This window comes from Sander lucioperca, chromosome 2, assembly GCF_008315115.2.
Source record: "Sander lucioperca isolate FBNREF2018 chromosome 2, SLUC_FBN_1.2, whole genome shotgun sequence".
In the NCBI taxonomy this organism is placed as follows: domain Eukaryota; kingdom Metazoa; phylum Chordata; class Actinopteri; order Perciformes; family Percidae; genus Sander; species Sander lucioperca.
The window spans coordinates 38,167,120-38,191,030 of NC_050174.1; the positions used below are offsets into that span (position 1 = coordinate 38,167,120).

Genomic DNA, 23,911 nt, shown 5'->3' on the forward strand with positions numbered 1-23,911 from the left:
CCGAAACATGCACTAATTAAAGACTCGTGCAACAAATGGAACAATGCAACTATGGAAACAGACTGTTGTTTCTAAGATTTGAACTCTGACGGTTCTAGAGGGGGGCCAGTGCCCCTTCAATATTAAGCCTGGACCCCCCTCTGGCCCCCCTAACTGTGACAAATATTTTCGATCTCGGCCAACATTACTGTCTTTAAAAGGCGAAGAGGGCTTAGTTTTAAAGCTGAAGGTATTAGTCTTATATGATTAGAAGACCTAAGGAATCTGTGCATACCAACCATATCATACTGGCTTGTCGGGCTAAATAACACTTCAAAGTTAGGAGGATTTGTTGCTTTTCTCTGTTTTATATAATTAGAAAATTGTATATTTTGGGGGGTTGGACTGTTAAGCATTTTCATTTCTTTTCGTAATTTTCTTTTCTTTTCGTTATTTTCTCTTTTAGTAAAAACAGCGTGGCCTAGTGGTCAAAGATAAAAACAACTTAATGGCAACATCTGTCTTTTTCTTTCTGAAATCCTTTGTTTCATGTCACTCTCTACAGTGAACTTTCTAATAAAGGAAAAATCAATCAGTCAATAAATATCAAGCAAATATAAATACATTAGAAATCTCCTGTGACCCACGCTGTGTTACTAAAAAACTTATTTCTCGTAGTTTGTGCTCCTCTGAATAACACAAAACAAATGGAAATTGGAATATTTTATATATTCTCAGTGAAACCTTACCTTCTGGGACAAACACTCTCATCTCTGCTCACGCTGCCGTTTTTTAGCCCTTTGTGACAGGACGGGGGGCTGACGGCGGTGCAGAAAGATGTCTCCAGGTAGCTAAGAGGCAGCGTCCTGTTCACAGGCCGGTGAATCTGAGCGTTGCTCCACCGGGTCAGAGCTGCCTTGCTCCCCACGTAGAAATGAACAAGAGCCGGTAAAGAGTCGAAGGCCTCGCCCTCCAGGCTGTACTGGACCCGAGTGTATGTCTCACTGGACTGAACCACCGTCTTCCTGATGACAAAGTGAAGTGTTTTCTGCTCCCAGTGGCTGGTGAGGACAAAGTCGCCCTGGCTTGACTGAGAGTCTCTGACGAGGAAGTCACCGGGATTTACGACCAGACTCTCGGACACCTGAGGGGACATGTAAATCATAAATTAATGTTGATTAATATTATGTAAATACACATAGAAGTTCAAACAACATATTGTCTCAGTGTGATGGCTTGACTTTTGGCAACATTATATTGTATTTGTCTATTGGAATAAAAATGCTGTCACAACCATTTTCAGTGTTAGTTCATTTTTTGTAGGTAAAGGAGAGGTTTAATTTGAGGTTAGTGGAAAAACTTTTGGATTATGTTTTGGTTGCTTTCTTTACTACACAAACTCAGTCAATGCTTATAATCTACCACTACGACAAAAACATGATATTTATTTTCAATTAAAATAGTCTAATTTGGAAGGAGACGTAAATCTGTTTCTAATTCAGATTTATACAATAAAAAGGGAATTCATAGGAAATAATTGATTTTCAGATTATGAAAGATTTTTCAACTGGTGCTCTTTCCTGACACAGAGGAAATTATGCATTTCTCCAAATAAAGAAGCGGCCTAATGTGTCAACCCTCCACTCTGAGTGCTAAGCCACAACCCGGTCTCACGCCAGTTCGTGAAATGGCCACGTTATTTTGATTTATTGATTTGTGTACAGGTCACGATTTTCTCGTTTATTTTGTGTACAGGTCACGATTTTGAAACGTGACCATTCCACAAACTGCCACTGGGCTGCACTGGGGGACGCAACAACAGGGAAATGAAATGCCACACGCCGGCCACAACAACGGGACGGTTGTGGTTAGAAAAAGAAGAACGGGGAAAGGTTGTGGTTAGGAAAAGAAGAACGGGGAAAGGAACCGTCACACGCAGGAGACGCCGACAACAACAGGACGGTTGTGGTTAGGAAGAGAATAACACGGAAAAGAACTGCAACACACGGGACGCGATCTCCGGTCTCCGGTGTTAAAGTCCTGTGTTGTTTGACCCATCCACCACCCCGACCAACCTCCATGCGCAGATTTTCTCCTTATCAATACTACTTGCTACCGTAATCGTTCTGTGATCACGAAATATGCTTCCCATTGAAATACATTACTTTAAAATTCGTGCTAACCACACGAAAACACATAACAACATTAACGTGTTCAGTACACAAATCAATAGATTCAATAACGTGACCATTTCACGAACTGCCATGAGACTGGGCTGTGAGCCAACAAAGGATCAATCCAGAAAGAAAAGGCAGGTAAGATAAGGTGTCAACCTCTAAACAACAACTGCCTACAAAAGAATTACTACTGTATATGTTCTTCTTAATGCTGTTGTATTTTAATATCCAGGACACTTTTCTGATATCTGAGATTCTCAAACAGAAAAGCCAATCAATCAGGTCTTGCAGAATACTATATTCAATCATTCCCCTATTTGTCTAAATAATGACTCCTGTATTAACACAGCTGCTTAGAGGGATCACTTCTTTTTATTACATATTTTTTTAATTTGGATTTACTGAACAAGATTTTGCCTTTGAATTTTGAATCAGTTAAACTGGTGTTTGAGCAGAGCTCCATCTTGTGGTTTAACCACTGCATGACTCTAATTCCTCAGATTTTAAAGGAAAAATCCACTCTAAATAATTTGTATGTAAAACTTAATTTGAAGGTAAGGTCCTATTAGCCAGTTTTATTTTGGATCCTGTTGTCAAAATACCTGCTTTCATTAAGCACTTCTTAGCAAAAGGAATCAACAAATTATTCAGGTGATAAATTACCTAAATGGCCAAACAACCCCCTTTAACGGGGGGAAAATTGAAAGAAGATGCCGACTTTGTACTTTGTTCCTAACTTAAAACAAAAACGAGTGACTTTTTGGGTGTATTGGTGGCTTTCTAGATTACAAGCTACAACATTTACAACAAGAAGGCAAGAAAAGCCTGGTGTGTGTGCATGCGTGCGTGTGTATTACAATGTGGGGACATACAGTAAATCTGATAACTATGAGGACTCATGCCCCATTTCGCGAAAATAAAAATAGGTCCTCACATGGCAAAACACCTAAAGTTTTAAATTGAGAATGTTTGGTTTAGATAAGGCTATGGGTTAAGTGTTAGGCATGTCGTGGTTATGGTTATGGTTAAAGGGATAGTTAGTATATTTTGAAGTGGGGCTGAATGAGGTACTTATCCATATTCAGTGTATTATCTACAGTAGATGGCAGTCAGCACGCCCCCAGTTTGGAGAAGCAAGAACACTCCTGTCTGCTTCTACAAACTGGGGACATGCTGATCATCGACTGTTCTTCTACTGTTGTTACTGGTAATACACTGAGTATTGTATAAGTACCTCATATAACCACATTTAAAAAAATACAAGCTATCCCTTAAAGGTAAGCCTCCAGCTAATGCAATGTGACAAACTAAGTGTGTGTTTGAGACAGACCTCCCAGGGGATCGGTCCGTGGTACCAGGCGTGGCTCATCAGGTTGCTGCCGCTCAGCTTCAGCTCCTCCTCCAGCTGCTTCTTCAGTTTCTCCGACGATGGCTCCAACCACAACTTGTCTTTGGAGAACTTGAATGGCATCACAGGCACACAATCAGAGGCAAAGACCCAACAAAAAAACACAAAAATCAGTTTAGATTCATTAGGAATGTATCTAGCTTTGGGTTCAAACCCAGACAAACACAGATGTCTACTGTCTGCTGCATATCTGCTGCTCCTGCATCTTGAAAAGCAAACCAGACTCCTTCAAAAAGCTGCTTGAAATGTGTGTGTGTGTGTGTGTGTGTGTGTGTGTGTGTGTGTGTGTGTGTGTGTGTGTGTGAGACGGACAGCTCTGGCATTCCCACACTGGCATCCACACTGGCGACACCAGGGGCCCAAGACCCAGACCCAGGCTGGAGTCTTGGCCTCGTCACCATGGCAACATCATTGTGCGATGGGGGTCATCACTCAGTGGCGCTTTGTCTTACACGTCTTTATACAAACAGAAAAAAACCCCGAAGATACTGTATATCAAGAGTTTACACCCACGACAGGCTGGGAATGCTTTTGTTTTGGGACACACACACACACACACACACACACACACACACACACACACACACACAAACACACACACAGTTACTGTTATTACACTTCTTTATAGGTGACATGTTGTTTTTCTCCCTGACGCCTCCCACCCCTCGCTTTTTGACAGAATGGTTTGTTTCACTGGACTGTGAATCAAGGGTTGAGCACCGGGCCTGGACCACTTCAAAACAACATAGTGTGTGTGTGTGTGTGTGTGTGTGTGTGTGTGTGTGTGTGTGTGTGTGTGTGTGTGTGTGTGTGTGACCTGGAAGCCCCTAATGAATAGCTTTAATTTCATTGCCATTATCATTCATTGCCAGCTTGTCCCTTTCAGACAAGTGTGTTTGTCAAGTATCCAATTATAAGTCAATGAACTGGAAATTCTCTCGCTCTCTGTGTCCACCTTTTCCAGGCAGAGCTGCCGGCCAAATCAAGGCCGCCGCGGTTACCAGCAGCAACCGCAGCGGCTTCAAAGTATTTCACAGCAGAGGGCCGCATTCCCCAAGTCTTTTCTGTCACCCGTCCTGATTGAATTAGAGCCTGAGTGCCGTGTGTAGAGGATCACAGCAGCCCAGTTTTAATTTAACCTTCACTGAGAATGGTGTCATGGCTGGGAACAGAAAGTGTTTTGTCCAATGAGGAAGAGAAAATAAAAAAAGAGGAAAGCAGAAAAGAGAAAAGCAGTATCACAGCTAAAAAGGAACGCACATAAAGAGGATAAGAGTGTTGGATTAAAATAGATTTAAAGTCATGTAAAAAGAAAGCTTACCTTCACATATTCTCCACTGCTGTCTGTCAAGTCCTGCTTACTGAAAAACAAAAGAAACATCAAAAATACTCAGTAATGCCTTATTATAGAGGTCTGTAACCTGCAGAGGCTGTGCTGTACTCCTTTAGAGTCTTGATGTGTTTGTGTCATTGAGTCATTGTTTTAGATTGTTCTTATATATTTGTATGGTTTCGACGGCTCTTGGGTTGTTTAAAGGTGAAATTTAGGTTGTTTCCAAGAGAAGGTGGACATTTTATTCATGGTTTTATAATCACATTTCTGTTTAATTCTGATTTGTGGCATATTTGTGTGGTATCTATTGCTGCATGTGTATCTTGTCTAGGACACTTTAATTTCCTAGTATGTTTCCTCCACAGAACTTTGTAATTTGGTATTAATTATGATGATAATAATTGACTTGAGAGAACAGTTATAATTTAACCAAACTAAATAATCATTCATTGTTCATTTACTATTATCTAAGTTACAGTAGCAGTTAATTATAATTTATTCAAATTAGATGTGTCCCAATTTACCACTATTTGCCTTTAGTATCAGATTACATATTTGTTTCCAGGAGACATTCTGGGAAATTATTAGGAAGTTGTGCGCATCTTAAAATAAATATGTTATGGACAACAGTCTTGAGTAATGAATTAGATCTTAACACCAAGCTGCTTTGTCAGGATTGTGTGGGTGGGGTTCGATCAGATTTGATTGACTGTGCATCTCTGTGGTAACTAATCACATTCAGACTTTTAACACAATAACTTTGACTAAATAAATCTTAATCAGAATCTGATCAGAGAATAAGTAAACAAGATGACAAATCTGACCAGATATTTAATTACAACTTTCAGTACTTTACAGTTTTTGATACTCAATGCTACAGACATATTTTGGCAACAAGTCCTCCAAACCATACGACAATATAGGTTGTTTATTACTACCTTTTAATATGACCCACAGGAGCATTTTATAAATTAGCACCCTTGGGTGGCATGAAATATGACCACCACGAGCATTTTCCATCCTCATATCTAAACGTAACAGTTGCAGTTTTAAATACGTTGCAAACGTTCACAACGGCCACAGTTTGGTTATGTTTAGGCACCAAAATTACTTGGTTAAGTTTAGAGAAAGGTCGTGGTTTGGTTTTAAATCAGACGCTACTACACTTCCGGTTACGCACGTGACACGGAACATGATGTAGCTTTGTTTGTTACATAAAGTTTAAAAAAAAACTCAACGTCTACTTTTATTTGTAAACAGGGCATGAACCCCTGTCTACTGGTTGAAAGTCCTGTTTGTTTGACCCATCCACCACCCCAACCTCCCTCCTTACGCAGAAATTTGGCGCTCTTATACTTTGTCACTTTACTGGCTGCTTTGCTCCCGTCATAATTACTAAGGCCACTAGAGGGCACCCCCACTATAAATGTAAATATCATTCGCAATGGCCGCCTGGGTAGCACACCTGGTAGAGCGCGCGCCCATATACAGAGGACCAGTCCTCGATGCAGCGACCGCATGTTCGATTCTGACCTGCAGCCCTTTGCTGTGTGTCGTTCCCGCTCTCTTTCCCCTTTCATTTCTAAGCTGCCCTGTCACAAATAAAGGCCTAAAATTCCCAAAAAATATAAATTTAATTCGCAATTGCTGCTTGAACAAACGCCTTATGTGGGCGTTTTTCAGGGGAGGACAGTCTCCAATTTGGTCGCTAACAAAAAAGTGTTGAGGTTCAATCAGTACCCAGCAGTGCCGTAATAGTCAAGGCAGAACATGCTGTTTTCCTTCTGTCTGTCTGTCCTATTGCACAACTCTCTGACAGCAGCAGTGTGTTAATGCGACAACACCCAGCAACAGCTTGCCACACAACAAACTCCTCCGGAGAGGACGGGGAATATTTCTGCTGCTGTGTGAAACGTCATATCTGCAGTCAGTCTGTTTTTCAGGACTGAAGCAAAGGAAACTTCTTTTCTCCCCAGATGTCCATCCAGTGATCACACCAGCTGGCTTCTCACCAGGTCTGAAGGCTCTGGGATCCAAAAAACTCAGCTGCACACACGAAGGAGCACAAACACGTTTAACCGATGTTAGAAATAGGGGAAAAACAAACTGCAGTTGCGTGGTTTCTTTCTGACAGCAGTGACGTGGCGTGTCAGTGGAACTGCACGTTGGCTATGTGAAACTTTCTTGGGTCACTCTGCTCCTCGACATGCTGCATATTTCCATGGGTAACGTCAAGGGAGGTGACCTTTTGTTCCCAAACACAAACTCTGACAGCAAACACACACACACACACACACAAACACATACACAGATGGGAACGCACAAGTAAAACATATTGCATGTGAAACTCCCTGACAGTCAAAGGCTGCATTTACAATCTTATGTAGCAGATTTTATTTCCTGATTTACTGCTTTTATCTGTATGGAGCTCATTGGGTGACATCAGTTAAACAGTTTTTAAAATATTTTCATAATAAACCCTGGTTTAGGACATGCATGCATTATAATAACACGTTTTATTTTGCTGTGATCATGAAATAATTAGATAGCAGATCATGAAATAATAAGAGTTGAAAAAGAAAACACGTTTGATTTATTGAGATCATGAAATCACTTCCTCATGATCATGAGAAAATATCTTACAACATTTCATCATCTGGCCCTCATTACAAGTGAAACACTGGGTATTAGTTTTTTGATTATGTTGTCAATACTGCTGCACATAAAGTATATATTTTTAAGGTTTAATGTCAGCCTACTGTACCCACAGCGTGTTACAATATAGGTTTGTATTTTATGTCTATACTGTTAAAACATTGTAGCCTTATTTGTTGGAAAACTGTGTTATCTCTTTACTTAAATGCCACAGTTTAAAATCAGATTCTATATGTAGTCTATATCCTAGTAATTCTGGGAGAAAATATGATCAAATTGCTGCTTCTCTGGAGAGCCGATGTGCATCCGTTTTGGGAAAGAGGAAACAGGACAGAGGTATCTCTACGATTTGACGTGTGGAGAAGCCACCGGTGTGTGGGCTCACATAGAAACCAATGGGTGTGTGTCAGTGTGTGTTGACCTTTAGTGTGAGTACAATAATTTGTGGTTATTGTTATGCCTTTATTACAGACAATAGAGAGATTACAGGAAATGAGGGGAGGAGAGGTGCAGCCCAGCTGGACTAACTAACCTTAATAGAATAGAAAAAAAGTACAATTTCCCACTCTGTCTTTCTTTCTAGAGGTGTCTCGCTATTTGTTTTCCGTTATTATATCTTCATATCGTCCACATCAGCTGTTTTATAACCACCTTATTTATGGCAGAACACAGCGCTGGTTCTGGAAGCGAACAATGTAACGATCCTACAGTTTATGTTGTGGCCACCAGATTTAATTGTTTCAACTTTGTTTCTGAGATGTTGTTTTGTCCGTCATCTTTGCATGTAAATACTACAATACCCATGAGCCTTGGATAAAACGCCAATCAGAGGCATGAAACAGAGTGGTCGCGAATTCAGAATGCTTTCTCATTGTAGCACGGCGCCATAGTGACAGAATTCATGCCAAAACTGACCCATAATCCACCGGTCATTCTCATATAATTGTTTCCATATAACGACATCGGAATCACAATCACTGAGGACAGAGAGGGGGGGGCTGCATGAGGAGCGCTGCCTTTTACAATTCTGGAGGTTTTCTTTTCCAGAAAACTGCCTACCCCAGCTTTAAAGTAAGGGAAAGACTGTCGTCATTGTTAAGAGAAACAAACAGTGACTGTTGGTACGAGATGGGATGCAAAACTCAGTCTTTGTTCATCCAATTATCCACCCCGACCTCCTCCCCCGGGAGGTTTTCCAGCAATAACGTCACATTACTTCTGACTTTGTCATTATCTGCATGACCACAATAAATCCTTTTTTTTCAGCTCTTTTACACCTATGCGATGCACACTGTAATCGAGCCTCTCAAAATACAACACACACACACGTGAGCTCCCTCTCTCACTAATGAGAGTTACTCCTTAGGTATTGTAATTTGGCATTGATTGACTTTTTCGACACTCTTTTTGGATATTTCAATACTAGGCAACTGGGTCGGTGCCTGAAAGTCAGAATCAAAGTTCAGTACCCAGCGCTATGGTTCTGATATTAGCTGCGGTGCTCTTGGTTAGGCAGGGTGTCTCCACTATAAAACACTGCAGGACACCCTGGACTTATTTTACACATGGTTGTTCACAATTTATATAAAACGGGGAAGGCACTTTCAAAAATACCTGGCAGGTGATTGGATGAACCATCTGCCCTATGGTTGTTGTTTTGAACAAAACGTCATAGCCATCACACACATAAACCACCCCCCGTAGCTGCTAGTAGCTCCACACCGGACGCTGATTGGTTTGTTATGCTGGATGTTCAGACACAAACGCAATTACTTGAAGCCTGACAAGATGGATTTTCGTGTGATATGTGATCCCGCGATTTTCGCTTGATCTTGTGACTAAGCTTGAATCCGGCTGCCGTGCAAGTAAACAAGTAGGTAGCATAAACCAATAATAACGTACACACAACTACTGTGCATTTATATGCTAGGCTAATTTGCAATGCTGGTACTGAGATCGGAAAAAAAACTCAACACAAAAGAAACATAAGATTACACAAAATTAAGAATAGGTAGGCTACGTACCTACGTAGCTACTGTAGAAAATACAGACAAAACAATAAAGCACCATAAAACAAGAAGCACCAGAGCATTCATGACTTTTTGATATTAATAAACGCCCGTTACATTCAAGCCGTTGCCAAATGAGTTGCTACAAAGCTCATTAAGACTATCAGCTCCACACAACTCTCTCTGTATTTCTCAGTATGACTATGTTCAGAAGATTGTGTCGTCCGGTGACTTTCCCACGCAGAAGATCGAGTGACGATAATGACCTCTTCTGAAGAGTCCATCATGTTTTTTTAATCTCTCCGTGTCCTCCTTGGCTACTAGCAACTGCGTGGAGGAGGATTAGGGGCGCGTGCGCCATCACAGAAGGCTTCATGTGGACGCACCGACAGTGTTGTTGTCATTACTTAGAATTCTTCATGGGGGAGAGAGAAACTACGCACTATAGCTTTAAGTTCTGTAGCAAAAACAATTCCACATGTTGATCCACCGAAAAGAAAAAGCTGATTGTCCAAGTGAGGATTTACGTATATAGGGACACCTTACCAATTCCAATATGATGATCAAACAAGCAGTTCCTTTTTTCAACAATCTGATACAGTGAGGTCAGAAAAAAAAATATTACAGCCTGAAGATGACATTTAGACTATACAGTAATGACTGTATGATGAAATCATAAAATATCTGGTGTCATATATCAAACAGCTAACTGTTAACAGTCACAGATCAAAGTCAGGTGTAAATCCGGCAGACAACAGCCTGCTGCATCTCTGCCAAAAAAAGCCTTATCACTATTCTCATTGAGAGCAGAGCAGGATCAAATTCCTCCTCTTATGTAACATACATACAGTACAGTCCAGTCCAGTTTCCTCCTGCACTCCTCCAGCACAGACACAGACAGACAGACAGACAGACAGACAGACTGTGGACCAGCCTGGTCACCCACTGACTTCAAAGTCGACTAGTTGTTGTAAATGTTTTAATAGTCAGCAGCTTTTCATGTTTTATGGCATCAAACTAACAGAAACCATGTGTTTGTTTCCGCTCTAAATGCACAAAACACAAACTACACTCCGGAAGAAAATGATTCCAGTTCAAATATTAGCCTTAGAAATGTAGAAAAGATGACTGATGCAGATGACTCCTGGGGGAGTTTAACAGAGATGACATTCTTCTTCGGACAGTGACTGTCCCAGATTAACAGCAGCGTACTGACTTTATATTAGTAAGTAGCCTATTCATTTAGTTATCAATATTAGTTGTCTCACCTTATATCTCGCTCACCGCAGCGGGCTGTCTGACAGCTAACGTCCACAACTTCACACATCTTCTCCCGCACAGTCAGAGACGCTCTGCCGCTGAGTGTGAACCAGTTAACCGACTGGACCACAGCGGTCAGGCAGGGAGCGCACTGCGCATGTCCGCTGCAACAACTACTATGTTGGCTGTTTTAGCCTACTACAGTTGAATAAATACCACCACGAAACGTCCTTAGTTTAATTAGTTTTTTGTATTACAAGTTTTCGGAAATGTCATGTTTGAATATGAAAATGAGGCATTATAGGAGAAATCTACATGCGCAAATTTAGACAAAGTGTTGTAAAATAAATGTTTTCTTTCCACTAGTCTGAAAGAAGAAATGTTATGGAAGCAAAATAGCCCAAATTCTACTTGCTTGAAATGTCTGGCCTTAATGTATTTTAAACATGATATTGTTAGGCATTATCTGGAATAGAACATTAGGGCAACTGTTTATTAAAACATTCTCATATTAGCATGACTTTTTTCTTATAATATGACTTTAACATTTCCTCTTTTAATAATATTATGACAATTAGCCTACATAGAAAATACTTTATTCTAACAACATTACGACTTATTTTCATGTAATTATCATGATACACTTAAAAGTATTATGAGTAGTAGATTTATTACGGTATTTATATTTTGTTTTTATCTCTGTTGTTGGTATAGTTATTATTGTTAATTATTCAAAATACAGCCTATATTTTTGTGTTTAATGTAATATGTATTATAAAATTATGTTTTTAACATTGTAAATTGTAAGGTTATTTCTGGACCACCTGCTAGGAGTTAGATTATTGCCTTTGTTTATTTGTTTCAGGTGTTTTTCCCCTATTTTCTAAAAAAATATCTGCCAGTGCAATATAAATGTAGCGTTCCACCAAAAGAAAACAAATAAAGTTTTCTTAAATTTGTAAGGTCTATTTGTCTTTATCCTGTGGCAATCTGCCTTATTCTGACTTGTATCAAGAGATTGACATTCTACTGACCACAGGTTGATATAAGGTCATTGCCATGGCAGATTATTCCTGGTGTTGCTTTAAACCTTAAATCCTCTGTTTATAGGGCATGGCCTAAAAATAAAAGAAGAAAAACCCACAGACTATTTTTGGGCTCTTCTATCTTCTGAAAGTTCGATAATAAATAAATCCACTTTCTCACCTGTCAACACGCTTCACTTCCTGCGAGCCCGTCACAGACTTGGTGGTTTCCTGTTTAGGCCTACTCGTGGCGCCTCGCTGCCTCTCTGTGTGGTCGCCCATGTGGCTGCGAGATGCTTCAGCTATCGGATCCATCGGAACGTAAACATCCTGTGGCAAAGCCGCTTTGGTGCCATTGGTCTCCATGTTAGAAGGCTCTCTTACAGGTCTACCCTTTTCTAAAGCATCCCTGCTCATTGACAATAACCCTGGGCTCCTAACGGGGTCCACTGAAGGATCATTGAAGCAGCTTTCAGGTGCTGAGGTCAAAGGTGAAGCCTGGCTGGGTGGCGGGGTGGTGGGCAGCGGCCAGGCCGGTGCAGAAACGGGCAGAGGCTTGTCCAGACTGGTCGAACTGAGGCCGGACAGGGCACCGAGCAGAGGGGAGTCTCGGACATGTTCCCCTGCCTTCGACTGGCTCTGCCCTCCACTCACCAACCCCTCCTCCTTTTTGTTCTTCTTCTCCTTCAGCCCCCTGCAGCTCTTCTTCTGTGTCTGGCTGCGTGGCACAGTGCCAACATGTGTGTACATCTCGCTGGAGTGGGCGTAGCTGGGGCTGCGGATACAGGTCTCCATGTCATCCACTGATTGTTCCCCCGCTGTTGATTTGGCACTGCCGAGGCTCCCATCATGCTCTGGGACTGACTTGATGTTGGCCTTCTCTGACTGGCGGCGGTTGGAGAGATTGGTGAGGCTCCCAAACCATTTGAAACCTGAAGAGTAGGAGGACGTTAATTAAGGTTGACAGAATCATTCCTTTGTCAACATCATAATGAGCCTTAATGACTTTGAAACTCAACGTGTAAATGAAGACATATAAATAACAATAAAAGTGGGAAAAAACAGATATGTACTTTTACACAAAAAATAAAAAAAATGTACTTATAGACACTAGATATAATTTTGGCTAGCTGTGGAGATATTTCACTCTGAACCAAAGAGTTCTTGGTACGTTTTGAGATCAGTCAGAGGCTGACACATTCTCTCCAACAACTCCCCCAATCCATAACACCACATAGGTCATTTGTTCCAACCCTCTATACGACCCACAGGAGCGTTTCCTAAATTAGCGCCCCTACTGGTGGTAGGAGATCAACACATCCTCATACCTTAACGTAATGGTCGCAGTTGGGTTATGTTTAGGACACAAACTTGGTTAGGTTTAGGAAAAGATCATGGTTTGGTTTAAAATAAGTAGGCTACGTTTGTTACATAACATCATTTTACTTATGTACATTAAGTTATGTACGTAATTTCAAATAAGTCAATGTTTACTTTTGGTTTCACACGGGACACGAACAGCGTTCCCCTGAGTGAAAGTCTTTTGGTCGTTTGCCCCAACCATGCCGACCTCCTCCCTAAGCGGACTTTGGCGCTCTTTATACCACCTCTCAAACTTTTCTGACCTCTGACCCTGCAGATCTCCAAATTCATTCACTTGTCATGTGAGTTTGGCATCATTTTATATTCTGTTCCCAAGGCCCAGTCCACATGTACATTGGGTATTTTTTTAAATGTAGCTTTTTCTGTGCGTTTTGGCCTTTCGTCCACGCAAAGTGGTTTTTAGGTCACTGAAAACAAATCTTTTGGAAGCTCGTTCCAGGGTGAAGATTTTTATATACTCTGTTTTCAGTGTTGTGGTGTAGATAGGGAAAACTGAGTTTTTCTCTCGTAGCGTCAGCGTGTGCTGTTCTCTCCTCTTTGTGAGGAAATGATGCAATGTTTTGTGCAATGGAGGACGTGGCCAAAATAGTGCAGGTTCTAAACCGCTAAGAGGACTTTTTTTTATACATAAATGTACAGATACTCCATGTTTTTTTGAGTTTTGCTGACTTTATAGTCAAGTGTGATATTAAAGAGTATCTCCATTTCACTATCAGTCCACACATATGATTCCCCTCTTCCTCGATGCGCCATTGCAGCCAGGGAGACTTCTGGTAAAAGCTTTAGGGTTATATCTTGAGAGCACATCAATTGTGTTTTTGCGTTTTTATTTGGACAGAGATTTTTTTTAACCATTGTATTGTCTTCCTGTCGACCGTTTTTGTTTTTGAAGCTTTTTCTAACATTTTTGTCACTTTTTTCAACGTTCTTTTATCTCTTGTGTTGACGGAATTTTATTTTTTATTTTTTGAAAGGAGGAAAAACCTCTTTTTAAAAATGCCCGTGTACGTGTGGAGCAGGCCTAAGAGCCCACAGGGCCCAAATGGTTTATAAAGACATCATGCTGTATCTTAAACTTGTTTGCAAATTTATTTCGAAGTTATAAATGCCTGTAATACCTCTGTACATCCCGCTGCTTAAGGTCTTGACCTTGATGTTGAGACACTCGGATCTGACGTACTGAATGATGATGTGCAGGAAATGACTTACTGTTCTTTCAAAATATGACACGTTGTATTCACTAACACAGGGAAATACAACCTGTGACTGTTAACCTTGTCATCAGAGCTGTTTAAAGGCAAAGCAATGCAGCTTTATTTGTATAGCACATTTCAGCAACAGGACAATTCAAAGTGCTTTACATAAAACATTAAAGAGCAGTTCAAAACAACTAAAAAACATAAAAACAGATGAAATATGACAATAAAATGTACAGTGCAGGATAAGAAATTAACAATTATTTAAAGAAAGGCAGCATCAAAAAGAATTTAAAAGAACTGAGAGTTGGGGTGGACCTGCAGTTTTCTGGGGACTGACTCTGGGGACAGAAAGCAGACGTGTCCCCGACAACCTAAGAGGTTTGGTTGGTTCATAATGTAGTAGCAGATTAGAAATGTATTTGGGCCCCAAACCGTTTAGTACTTTATAAACCAACAGAAGTATTTTGAAATCAATTCTTTGAGAGACAGGAAGCCATTGCAAAGACTTCAGAACTGGAGTGATGTGATCCACTTTCTCTTGGTCTTTAAAGAAGAATCAGACATGTTATCTATTATTACACCCACCTGCTCAGGCTCATGGTCTCAGTCAGGTACATTAGTCTCTTTGTAAGATGTAGTCGTACATTTTAAAGACAATTAAAGAATAATGTTGGACCTTTGGGCCACGAGCGAAACCAGCAGCTGCAAACATTTAATTTTCACTAAGTCCTGTGAAACACAAAAAAAATGTTTTCTTTTCCTTGGAGTCAGCTAAGGAATGTTGTTGTACCCTCATCTGCTAAAACTCTCATAGTTTCTATTCTAAAGCGCAGCCCCTCAAGCTCTCAGCAGTGTTTGATTATGTTTCTGCCCCGGGGACCTATTAGACTCCGAAAACAGCGACGGGTATTTATTTCCTCAGCTAAATATAGACCTATGATTTTGAGAATGAGAGAGAAGGGAGATGATGGAGGTGCAGATGCAAAGAAGCTGCATTTGTTTTATTTTCATGTTGAAGTCAGATATCTCTGCTGAACTTTCCTGACAACGTTCCCTCAATGTTTTTATTCATCTTACAGTGAAAGTATTAGAAGGAATTTTTATTAAATATTATTTATATCTCTACCACAAACCGAGAAGCAAGATTTCCATCGGACCTCAGGGATATTTCTTTTAATTAGAATTTTTTTTTTCACTGCCTCCTTGATGGTTAAAGAAATAGTTCAACATTTTGGGAAAGACACACTTTCTCCCAGGCGGAGATTTCGAACAATACACCTTGTTCAAACAAGATATGTGTCATTCAGTGAGCTTTAGAAAGTTAGGCTAGCTGTTCCCCCCAGTCTTTATGCTAAGCTAAGCTAAGTGGCTGCTGGCTGTAGCTTCATAATTAAGGGACAAATATGAGAGTGGTGTCAACGTTCTCATGTAGCTCCACTAGAAACCAAATAAGCACATTCCCGACATGTGGACAGGTCTTTTTATACAACAGTTCAAGTGGATTCAGAGTTTGGACAAACTCTCAATATAATCCAGCTGACTGCCTTAAATGACCTTTGTATTAATTCGTTTAGGAGGGTCACTTTTGATGGAGCAAGGATAGCAGTTTCCCCCCTGCTTCTAGTATTTGTGCTAAGCTACGCTAAACACAACTCATAAAAGTGAAACTGACTCTGGAGAGGACAACATGCAGCAGGATTTCCAAAAATACTGATCTGTTTCTTTACTTGATACACATGTTAATATATTAAATACTACCATACAGTGATAATCCAACAGGTTCTCACTCCCATCTCGTAAAATATGGACGCTTGGTCAGGTGCCATCGTCATTGTTATTGACGCTAAAAGTCTCCTTTAGCATCATATAACGCGCCTTAACTAAAGGCTTACTTGCAGTTAGGTTAAGGAAAAGGTCGTGGGTGGGCTTACGTTTCCGTGACACGCGGGAAGAACAGGACGGTTGGGTTTAGGAAAAGGTCGTGGGTGGAAACCAGACTTTAGGAAACGTGACAAGCGGGACACGAACGCCGGTCTCCTGGGTGAAAGTCCTGTGTTTGAATTTCAGCCTTACATACTACTCGCTAAACCCCGTGTAGCTGCCTGCTCTCCCCGGTACGTTATACAAACACGCTGAAGGACGCCATTTTCGTCGCTTCAGACGCTGACAGACACTGACAGACACTGTCTAAATGTCCGTATTTTACGAGTTCTGAGTGAGAACGGGTTGGTTAATTTTTTTTGGGTGGAACAAGTGAGAACTGACCTGTCTGAACTGTCACTTTATAAAGAAAAACTATAGGTAAAGACACACAAGGCTTTAAGATTTTAAGAGGGGTTTTAATCATAGATCATAGATGAACTGGGGGTTCTGACATCCTGTAAAGCTCAGAGAATAGCAACACAGTTTGTTTACTGTCCTAAAGTTTCTAAACTGGACTGAATGGCCGGCCTTCAGATGCATCATGGGTGAAATTCAGCTTTTAATAGTGAACAACTATGATGTCAACCAGCAGAAGACGAGAAGCACAGCTAGCTGTTGTCCGTTCAGGAGAAATTTGCTTTCTTTTCTTAAACTCTGCTCTCAGCCGCGCCGCTGTCCATTCAAACTGCACAAAGACACGTCTGTGCTTCATTTACAATGCACCAAAAAACTGTTTGTGAGCGGAACAAAGAGCCAACAGACAAACACACACACGCACACACACTCACACACACTCACAGTGAAACACGTGTCTTTCTTTTATACTGTAGGATTACACAAATAAACTTGCATCTGCCTCTTTTCCCTGACTCGTAATATAACAATGTCTCTGTCTCTACTGTAGAATCACTTCCCAGTAACTCATTACATTTACTCAAGTACTTTACTTCAGTATAGCTTTAGGGTACACGTGCTGTATACGTATTATTTATAGTAATTCCATTTTCTGCTACTTTACAGTACTTCTCTGCTACATTTCAGAGGGAAATATACTTTTTACTCAACTACATTTATTTGACAGCTTTATTACTTTTAGATTAAAATAGTACATTACAAATAATATGTTAATTCAATACATTCTTAACTCAGTAATATGAAGGAGATACCGTGTTCTGTTTGTAAACACAAACAAAGTATTCTGATTGTTTCACAGCGATTATGTTCGTGGGGCCCAAAGGCTCTTTGCTGATGCCCATAAATGTCCCGCACACAGAAAATTAAGATTAAAAGAGAAACTGCAGGCAGAGGGCCGGGTCTCTGCAGACACAGACACCACCACCATACACTTCTAGTGGGTCATGTGATGATCGGGAGCGATTATTCAATTCACTTTATTTGTCATTTCCCTGAGTACTTGCATATTCAGAAGAAACGAAAAGTTGTTTCTCATCAGTCACAGTGCAAAAAAAATGAAACAGAAATAAATACTTATAAGTAAAAAAAATATATCTAATAAAAGAGCTAAAACACAAACATTCAGACAGCACAAGTCCATAAAATGGGAACGTTTATAAAGTGCAGTTCAGTGGCATCACATTGACGTGTCAATGTGTTGGGAGGTTAAATGTGGAATGTGGTTTTTACTCATTCTGTGTTTATCTGTGTGTGTGTGTGTGTGTGTGTGTGTGTGTGTGTGTGTGTGTGTGTGTGTGTTTGTGTGTGTGTGTGTGTTCACATAGTTCATTTTAGAGGTTGAATGCACCTTTGATCCTAGCATGGAGGAAGCTATTTTGACCAAGGTCTTTAAATACCAACCACTCCTAAACACCATCTCAGAGCTCAATAGGTGCCAACACACCGGCTGGTTGTAAAAGGGCTTAATCAGCTTGGGATGCCCAAAAAAACGGATAAACGGCTAGCAAAGTACTGTGCTCTGGCGTGTCTGCTATCATAGGCAGCCACCATATATGGTGAAGACGCTGTTACTTCTACCCATAAGAAGAGAGGGGTAAGCTTATGAAGACCTGCTGTATGCCAGTGGCCCATGATTTTGTGTATGTATTTAACTGCATCTATAATATTTATGTCCCTGTAAATTATTCTTTTCAAGTTGACTTGAATAAATTGTTAACATGTGTGTGTGTGTGTGTGTGTGTGTGTGTGTGGGGGGGGGGCGCACGCAGTCTATGCATTGTCACATTTTAGTCGTTAGCAGCAGTGGAGGAAGTACTCAGATCCTTAACGAAAGTGTAAAAATACACAGAATGTACTGAGTAGGAAAAGTAAAAGTACAAGTCGTGCAGTAAAATGTCTCCTATGACTGATATTATTTATGACATTATTAATACTGATGCATGAATGTGAGAGCAGCATGTTACTGTTGGAGCTGCACGAGGTGAAGCTGGTTTCAACTACTTTATATAGTTAGTTTTATAGTATATAGTTTCATACATCTCTTAAGTAAAAATATGTTATTTTTGTGCTATGGAGACATATATATATTCATACAACTTTGGTCTTACCATGTCTGGTTTCTCTTATGATAATTTATGGAAATAACCCCCCAAATATCCTAAATTTTGAACAACAGCATCAACTAAGTAAAAAACAGTTAAATATAACTTACTCAGTTTTCGTTTGTTCATGGTTCAGACGTGGACTTCTTGATTTATTCAATCATATAAGACAGTTTCTGCCGCTTTTTGCTGCAGTGTGATAATGAGGTTGACAGAGTGACTCTGCTTCCTGTCTTCTGAACACAGCGGAAGCGCTGGGGGTAAATTTTTCGAAGCAGTTTTCATGTCATGTTGATGCAATCAGATGACAAATCACATTCTGACTTCACACTGGAGTACTGAACGTCAGTCTACAGTCACTTTGGATGTTTTTGACAGGATATAAGACGTTAATGTCCATATTAAGGCCAGAAAAAGTCATTTGTGATAAAAATTAAACTTCAATAATGCCAAAAAATTTATAAAAACCTGAATTTGACATACATGGAATACAAGTATTTTGACATCAGGGATGTTAGATGCTAAATAGTATCAAGACTCCTCAAATCAAACCACCTGACCTGAGAACAGGAAATAGGAGGTTTTCTCATGACAGCAACCACATGTTTTGATAAAGTGTGATGATGTAGTCACACTCAGCTATAACACAAATATACTGTTAATACATTAAGACATAATCTGACAGCGACAGTTTTATTTTTTGTACTTTTTTTTATGTAACTTTATTTTCAATTTTGTTTACCAGACAACATATGACAAATATACAAATAGCACAAAACTAAATAATGAACAAAAATAATATCCTCTATGGCAGGGATCTGGGAACAGGGGGTCTGGGACCCCTAGCGGGTCCTCAGAGTCACTGCAGGGGGGCCTCCAAATTATTGTTAATTTTTGAAAAAACTTTCAAAAACAACAACATATTACTAGCAAATATAAATCCCCACTGATGATAGGCTTACTGGCCAATAGGTAATGTAGTCACTAAGGTAGCCATCCACAGATACAGTTCATCCTAAAAAATGAGAAATGAGAAAACAAGCCATTTAAAGACATGCAACATTTCCTAAAACAAAAACTACACATTAAAACAATTTCACTTCCTGTTTCAGTTCTTAAAATCATTGGGTGGAGCTCTCATTTGACCCCTGTCTCCCCGCAAGTAAAAACACACATTACAGGGACAATAGGACCCCCCACTGACCTGAAGGTTGTCTTTCTGTCATATTAAAAGGTACGGAACCTGCCTGTAAAATATTCTGTGTATTTATAATCCATTTACAATCCGTTTTTATATATTGATCTCTCTGGATATCAAAAAATATAAAATATAGTCTTAAAAACTTGCATCTGTAAAGTTTTTTGTGTGCAATTTATCAGCTGTAAAACATAAAGGGAAAATAAAACCCTTATTCCACTATCATTTCATAAAGTCAGTGTTATACGTATACGAACATGTTAATGTTAATGAGAAGCCCTACAAAAACATGCTTCTCCCTCCCTGTTTTCTGGTTGTCACATGAAAGAAGAAACCAAGCTGAATGTGAGCATGCTCTGCTTCAACAGACAGAAAACATGTCACCACAGCAGGAGGGCATTCATCCCCCCTCCAGTCTCTGTGGGTGGGGGCACAGAGCTGTCAACATCTTGCAACATTTCCTGCCAACGTTTCCTGGTGAACCAAAAATCTCAAAACCAACTGGGCAGATTAGTGCACTCAACTAAACCAGTCATGTAAACTTTATTTAGCATGTTTCAAAATGTCATTCTCAAAACAGCGTCCTGACAGTCGTGAAGGATGCAGACAAACAGCATCCAACAATGATTGATAAAGAGAAAACAACTATTTTAAAGCTGGCAGCAGTAAGACTCAAGTTGATATAGAATAAATCTTACCAACCACAGATGTAAACTTCTCTGTGCACTTTGAAAGTTAGTGAAGTTGTGCAAAAACATCTGGTAACATTTTATAATAAAGCCTGTGATTTACAGTGTGACTTTGTTGTATGAATAAATAAGATAAGATGGATTTTTATTGTCCTGAAGGAAATGTGTCTTGGACACATACACTGTTTAGAAAATACAACACAGCATAGTGCATACATACCAAGCATCCGTATTTTACGCAATGCAAGTGAGAATGTGTTGCAACAACATACATACAGTACACAGATACAGTTACCACTCCGCATGGACACACTCATATTACATGCACAGACTGCCACCAGCCAAAAACAACTGCACACTGCCTGATGCACAACACATCCTAATAGTCCACAATATTGTACATAATATGGGAAGTACGGTTAGCAGCCTCATCAACATAAAGTCATGATTAAAAAAATTAATATGTGTACAGTTTAGATAAAAGCAACATTTCAGGGGTTACACTTCGGCTGGCTCCAGTTAAAAATTCCTAATGGTAAGAAAACAACACTGTGAGCAGGTTTGTTGTAGCTTGGTCTCACATTGCCAGACCTTCCTCCACTGCGCTGCGAAGGAGGGTCTGGCTAGTCCACACAGCATTCCGGGATGGGAGAAAAACGTGCTCTGGTTTATTGGTATTTCTTTTAACCAATCACAGTCGTAATGTGTGGGGCTAAGCTCTGAGCGGAGCCACGGTGCCTCTGCAAAATAGCCTCGGGAAGGAACTTGTTTTGGTGGAACGTGTACGTTCAAAAGTTGTTTAAGTCGTGCAACAGAAAACTGAGATTGGACAGATAGTCTAGCTAGCTGTCTGGATTTACCCTGCAGAGATCTGAGGAGCAGTTAACAGCAGGCTTAGCCCAGCTCCCTGCTTCAACCACCCAGTCCACATCGCTACCTGGATGTTGTGACAGCTAGAAGAAAAAACGGGGACATGGCAAATCTCTAGATGAGCCGCAGCACGCCTGAATGAACAGTTAGATAAAGTTGTGGAACCAGAAATCGGCCCCTCCTGAACAGGCAGTCACTCCAAACGGGCACTGCACTAGTTCTTAAATGTTGCTATTTGGTAGTTTGGAAGTAACAATAGGCCTATATCATAAAAAAACCAAAAAAAAACATTGGACATTTTCTGTGTGCATTTTTGTATCTGAAAGGTAACTTCCGAAGTAGGTACATTATTTCCCTGTAGTTTAACATGGAAATAATCAAGTAAAGTACATCAGTTGTGTACTCAAGTACTTCCCACCACTGCCTGTTGCTGGTGTTGAACTGTGTCAGCTGGCAGTCGTGACCGACTTTCTGTGTGCAGAAACAGATAACAGTTGTGTTGTCTGAACAGAGACGACTCACAGCCGCGTCAAATGAATGAAGACTGTTTGTACCAAACAAGTCATGTTACTGTATTCAACAGAGACTGTGTAACTTTAAGGGTCAGCTCATGCAAATCACAAAAACACAACTCAATTCATAATAATCAATTCGGATCACAGCTGTGATTTTATTCAAGATTCAAAATCCTTTATTAATCCCACTATGGAGAAATTCACACTGTTACAGCAGCAATGGATGGGGGGGAGGGAGTACAATACACAGATAAACTAACAATAAATTACATTACATTACCTGTCATTTAGCTGACGCTTTTATCCAAAGCGACTTCCAATTAAGTGCTTTCAACCCTGAAGGTGCAAACTCCAGACAACAAGTAGTAAGTGCAATTACATTAGCTTTAAATAGGTAATGCTACAAAGAGCCATATGAAAGTGGTTGGTGTTTATCCGAGGTGTAGAAGATGCGTAGGCTTTCGGCCATCCTAATGTCAATAGGGAGCTCATTCCTCCATTTAGGAGCTAGGACAGCAAACAGTCAGGATTTCGTATATAAATAAATATAAGTAAAGAGAAAAAATAGTTAAATAGTTAAATGTATTTACAGTATTGCACAGTCACATTTTGTATTATATTATTATTATATATTTATCCAGAGGGAAATGTCTGTGCAGCAGTTGCAATGCAAAGTGGGAAAGAGTGCAACTATAGAAGTCTCAGATAACAATAACTTTAAGGAACAAATAAGGTGCAAATCCGATGCCAAGTCAGGTTAAACAGTAGGTATCAGTCAAGGTGGGGTTTCATATATGAAATCTAAAAGTTATTCATCCATGTCTGAGCTTCTAGATCCCACTCATGAGTTAAATAAAATCTCCACAACCTGCTCTCTACTTTTCAAATTAAAAGTCTATCATAATAAAACCCATGTCACCTTTTAATTTCTTTTAATGAAACTTTCTCAGTGATGCTTACGAGATCATTTGTCTCTTTATTACGGTTATCACAACTTTACTTTCAGCAAAAAAAATAAAAATAAAAAAACAGCACCGTCACAGCCCCATAATTCAATTGTTACTAACAACACACATGTAGATGTCTGGTTGTTAATGATGTAGACAGTGAGTCATTTTAGAGCTTTTAAGTTGCACTTGTAATCTGCAGTGGTGGAAGCAGTACTCAACAAGTAAAAGTCCTGCCTTCAAAATCATTTTAATTACTTTATGTTTAATATACTGTATATAGGCTATCATCATTTATTTGTTATGTTTTGTATGAATAATCTGAATCTGTAAAGTAACTACAGCTGTCAATATTTCCCTCTTAGATGTAGTGGAGCAGGAGTGAAGAAGCATACAAAATACTCAAGTAACGTACAAGTAATTTAAAATTGTACAGTACAGTACAGTACAGTTACAGTACAGTACTTGAGTAATTAACTCTTCCTTACTGTCCACCACTGGACATTTGTTTCTGTATATTAATGTTGTTGTTGCATCCATTTCTCTGAGAACTCCACATCCACATCAAGTACAATTTATGTTTGTTTGTTTTTTTTTATTTCAAAAACAAAGATGTGAATAAGTTGCTGACTGATTCATTATATCCTGTAGCTCTGAGTTTGAACACTAGGTGGCAGCAGAAGTCCTAAAAAAGCAGAGTGAGGTGAGAGAGATAGAAAGGGCTGAAAGTTCTCAATATTTTTTTTATTAACCCTTTTGTTGTCTTCCCCTCGACCCGGCGACTTTTTGTTTTTCTTGGTCAAAATTTAAAATCAAAACTTTTTT

At 39.8% G+C, this 23,911-nt stretch overlaps 1 protein-coding gene across 3 annotated transcripts in view; it reads right to left on the reverse strand.

The window, feature by feature from the left end:
- The window catches only part of sh2d3cb (SH2 domain containing 3Cb), a 44,401-nt gene extending 25,285 nt beyond the window's left edge, over nt 1–19,116 (reverse strand). The window contains exons 1-6 of one of the 3 annotated variants that reach the window (XM_035997118.1): nt 18,978–19,116; nt 12,028–12,778; nt 4,886–4,925; nt 3,487–3,615; nt 801–1,123; nt 729–764 (exon numbers count right to left, since the gene is read on the reverse strand). In XM_035997118.1, the coding sequence (XP_035853011.1) occupies nt 729–764; nt 801–1,123; nt 3,487–3,615; nt 4,886–4,925; nt 12,028–12,778; nt 18,978–18,996 (1,298 nt within the window). In that variant the 5' untranslated portion in view covers nt 18,997–19,116. Of the gene's footprint in view, nt 1–728; nt 1,124–3,486; nt 3,616–4,885; nt 4,926–10,829; nt 11,031–12,027; nt 12,779–18,977 lie in introns of those variants that run through there. The other 2 variants (XM_031304985.2, XM_031304987.2) reach the window with 2 other exon arrangements.
- Between the last annotated feature and the right edge of the window lie 4,795 nt (nt 19,117–23,911).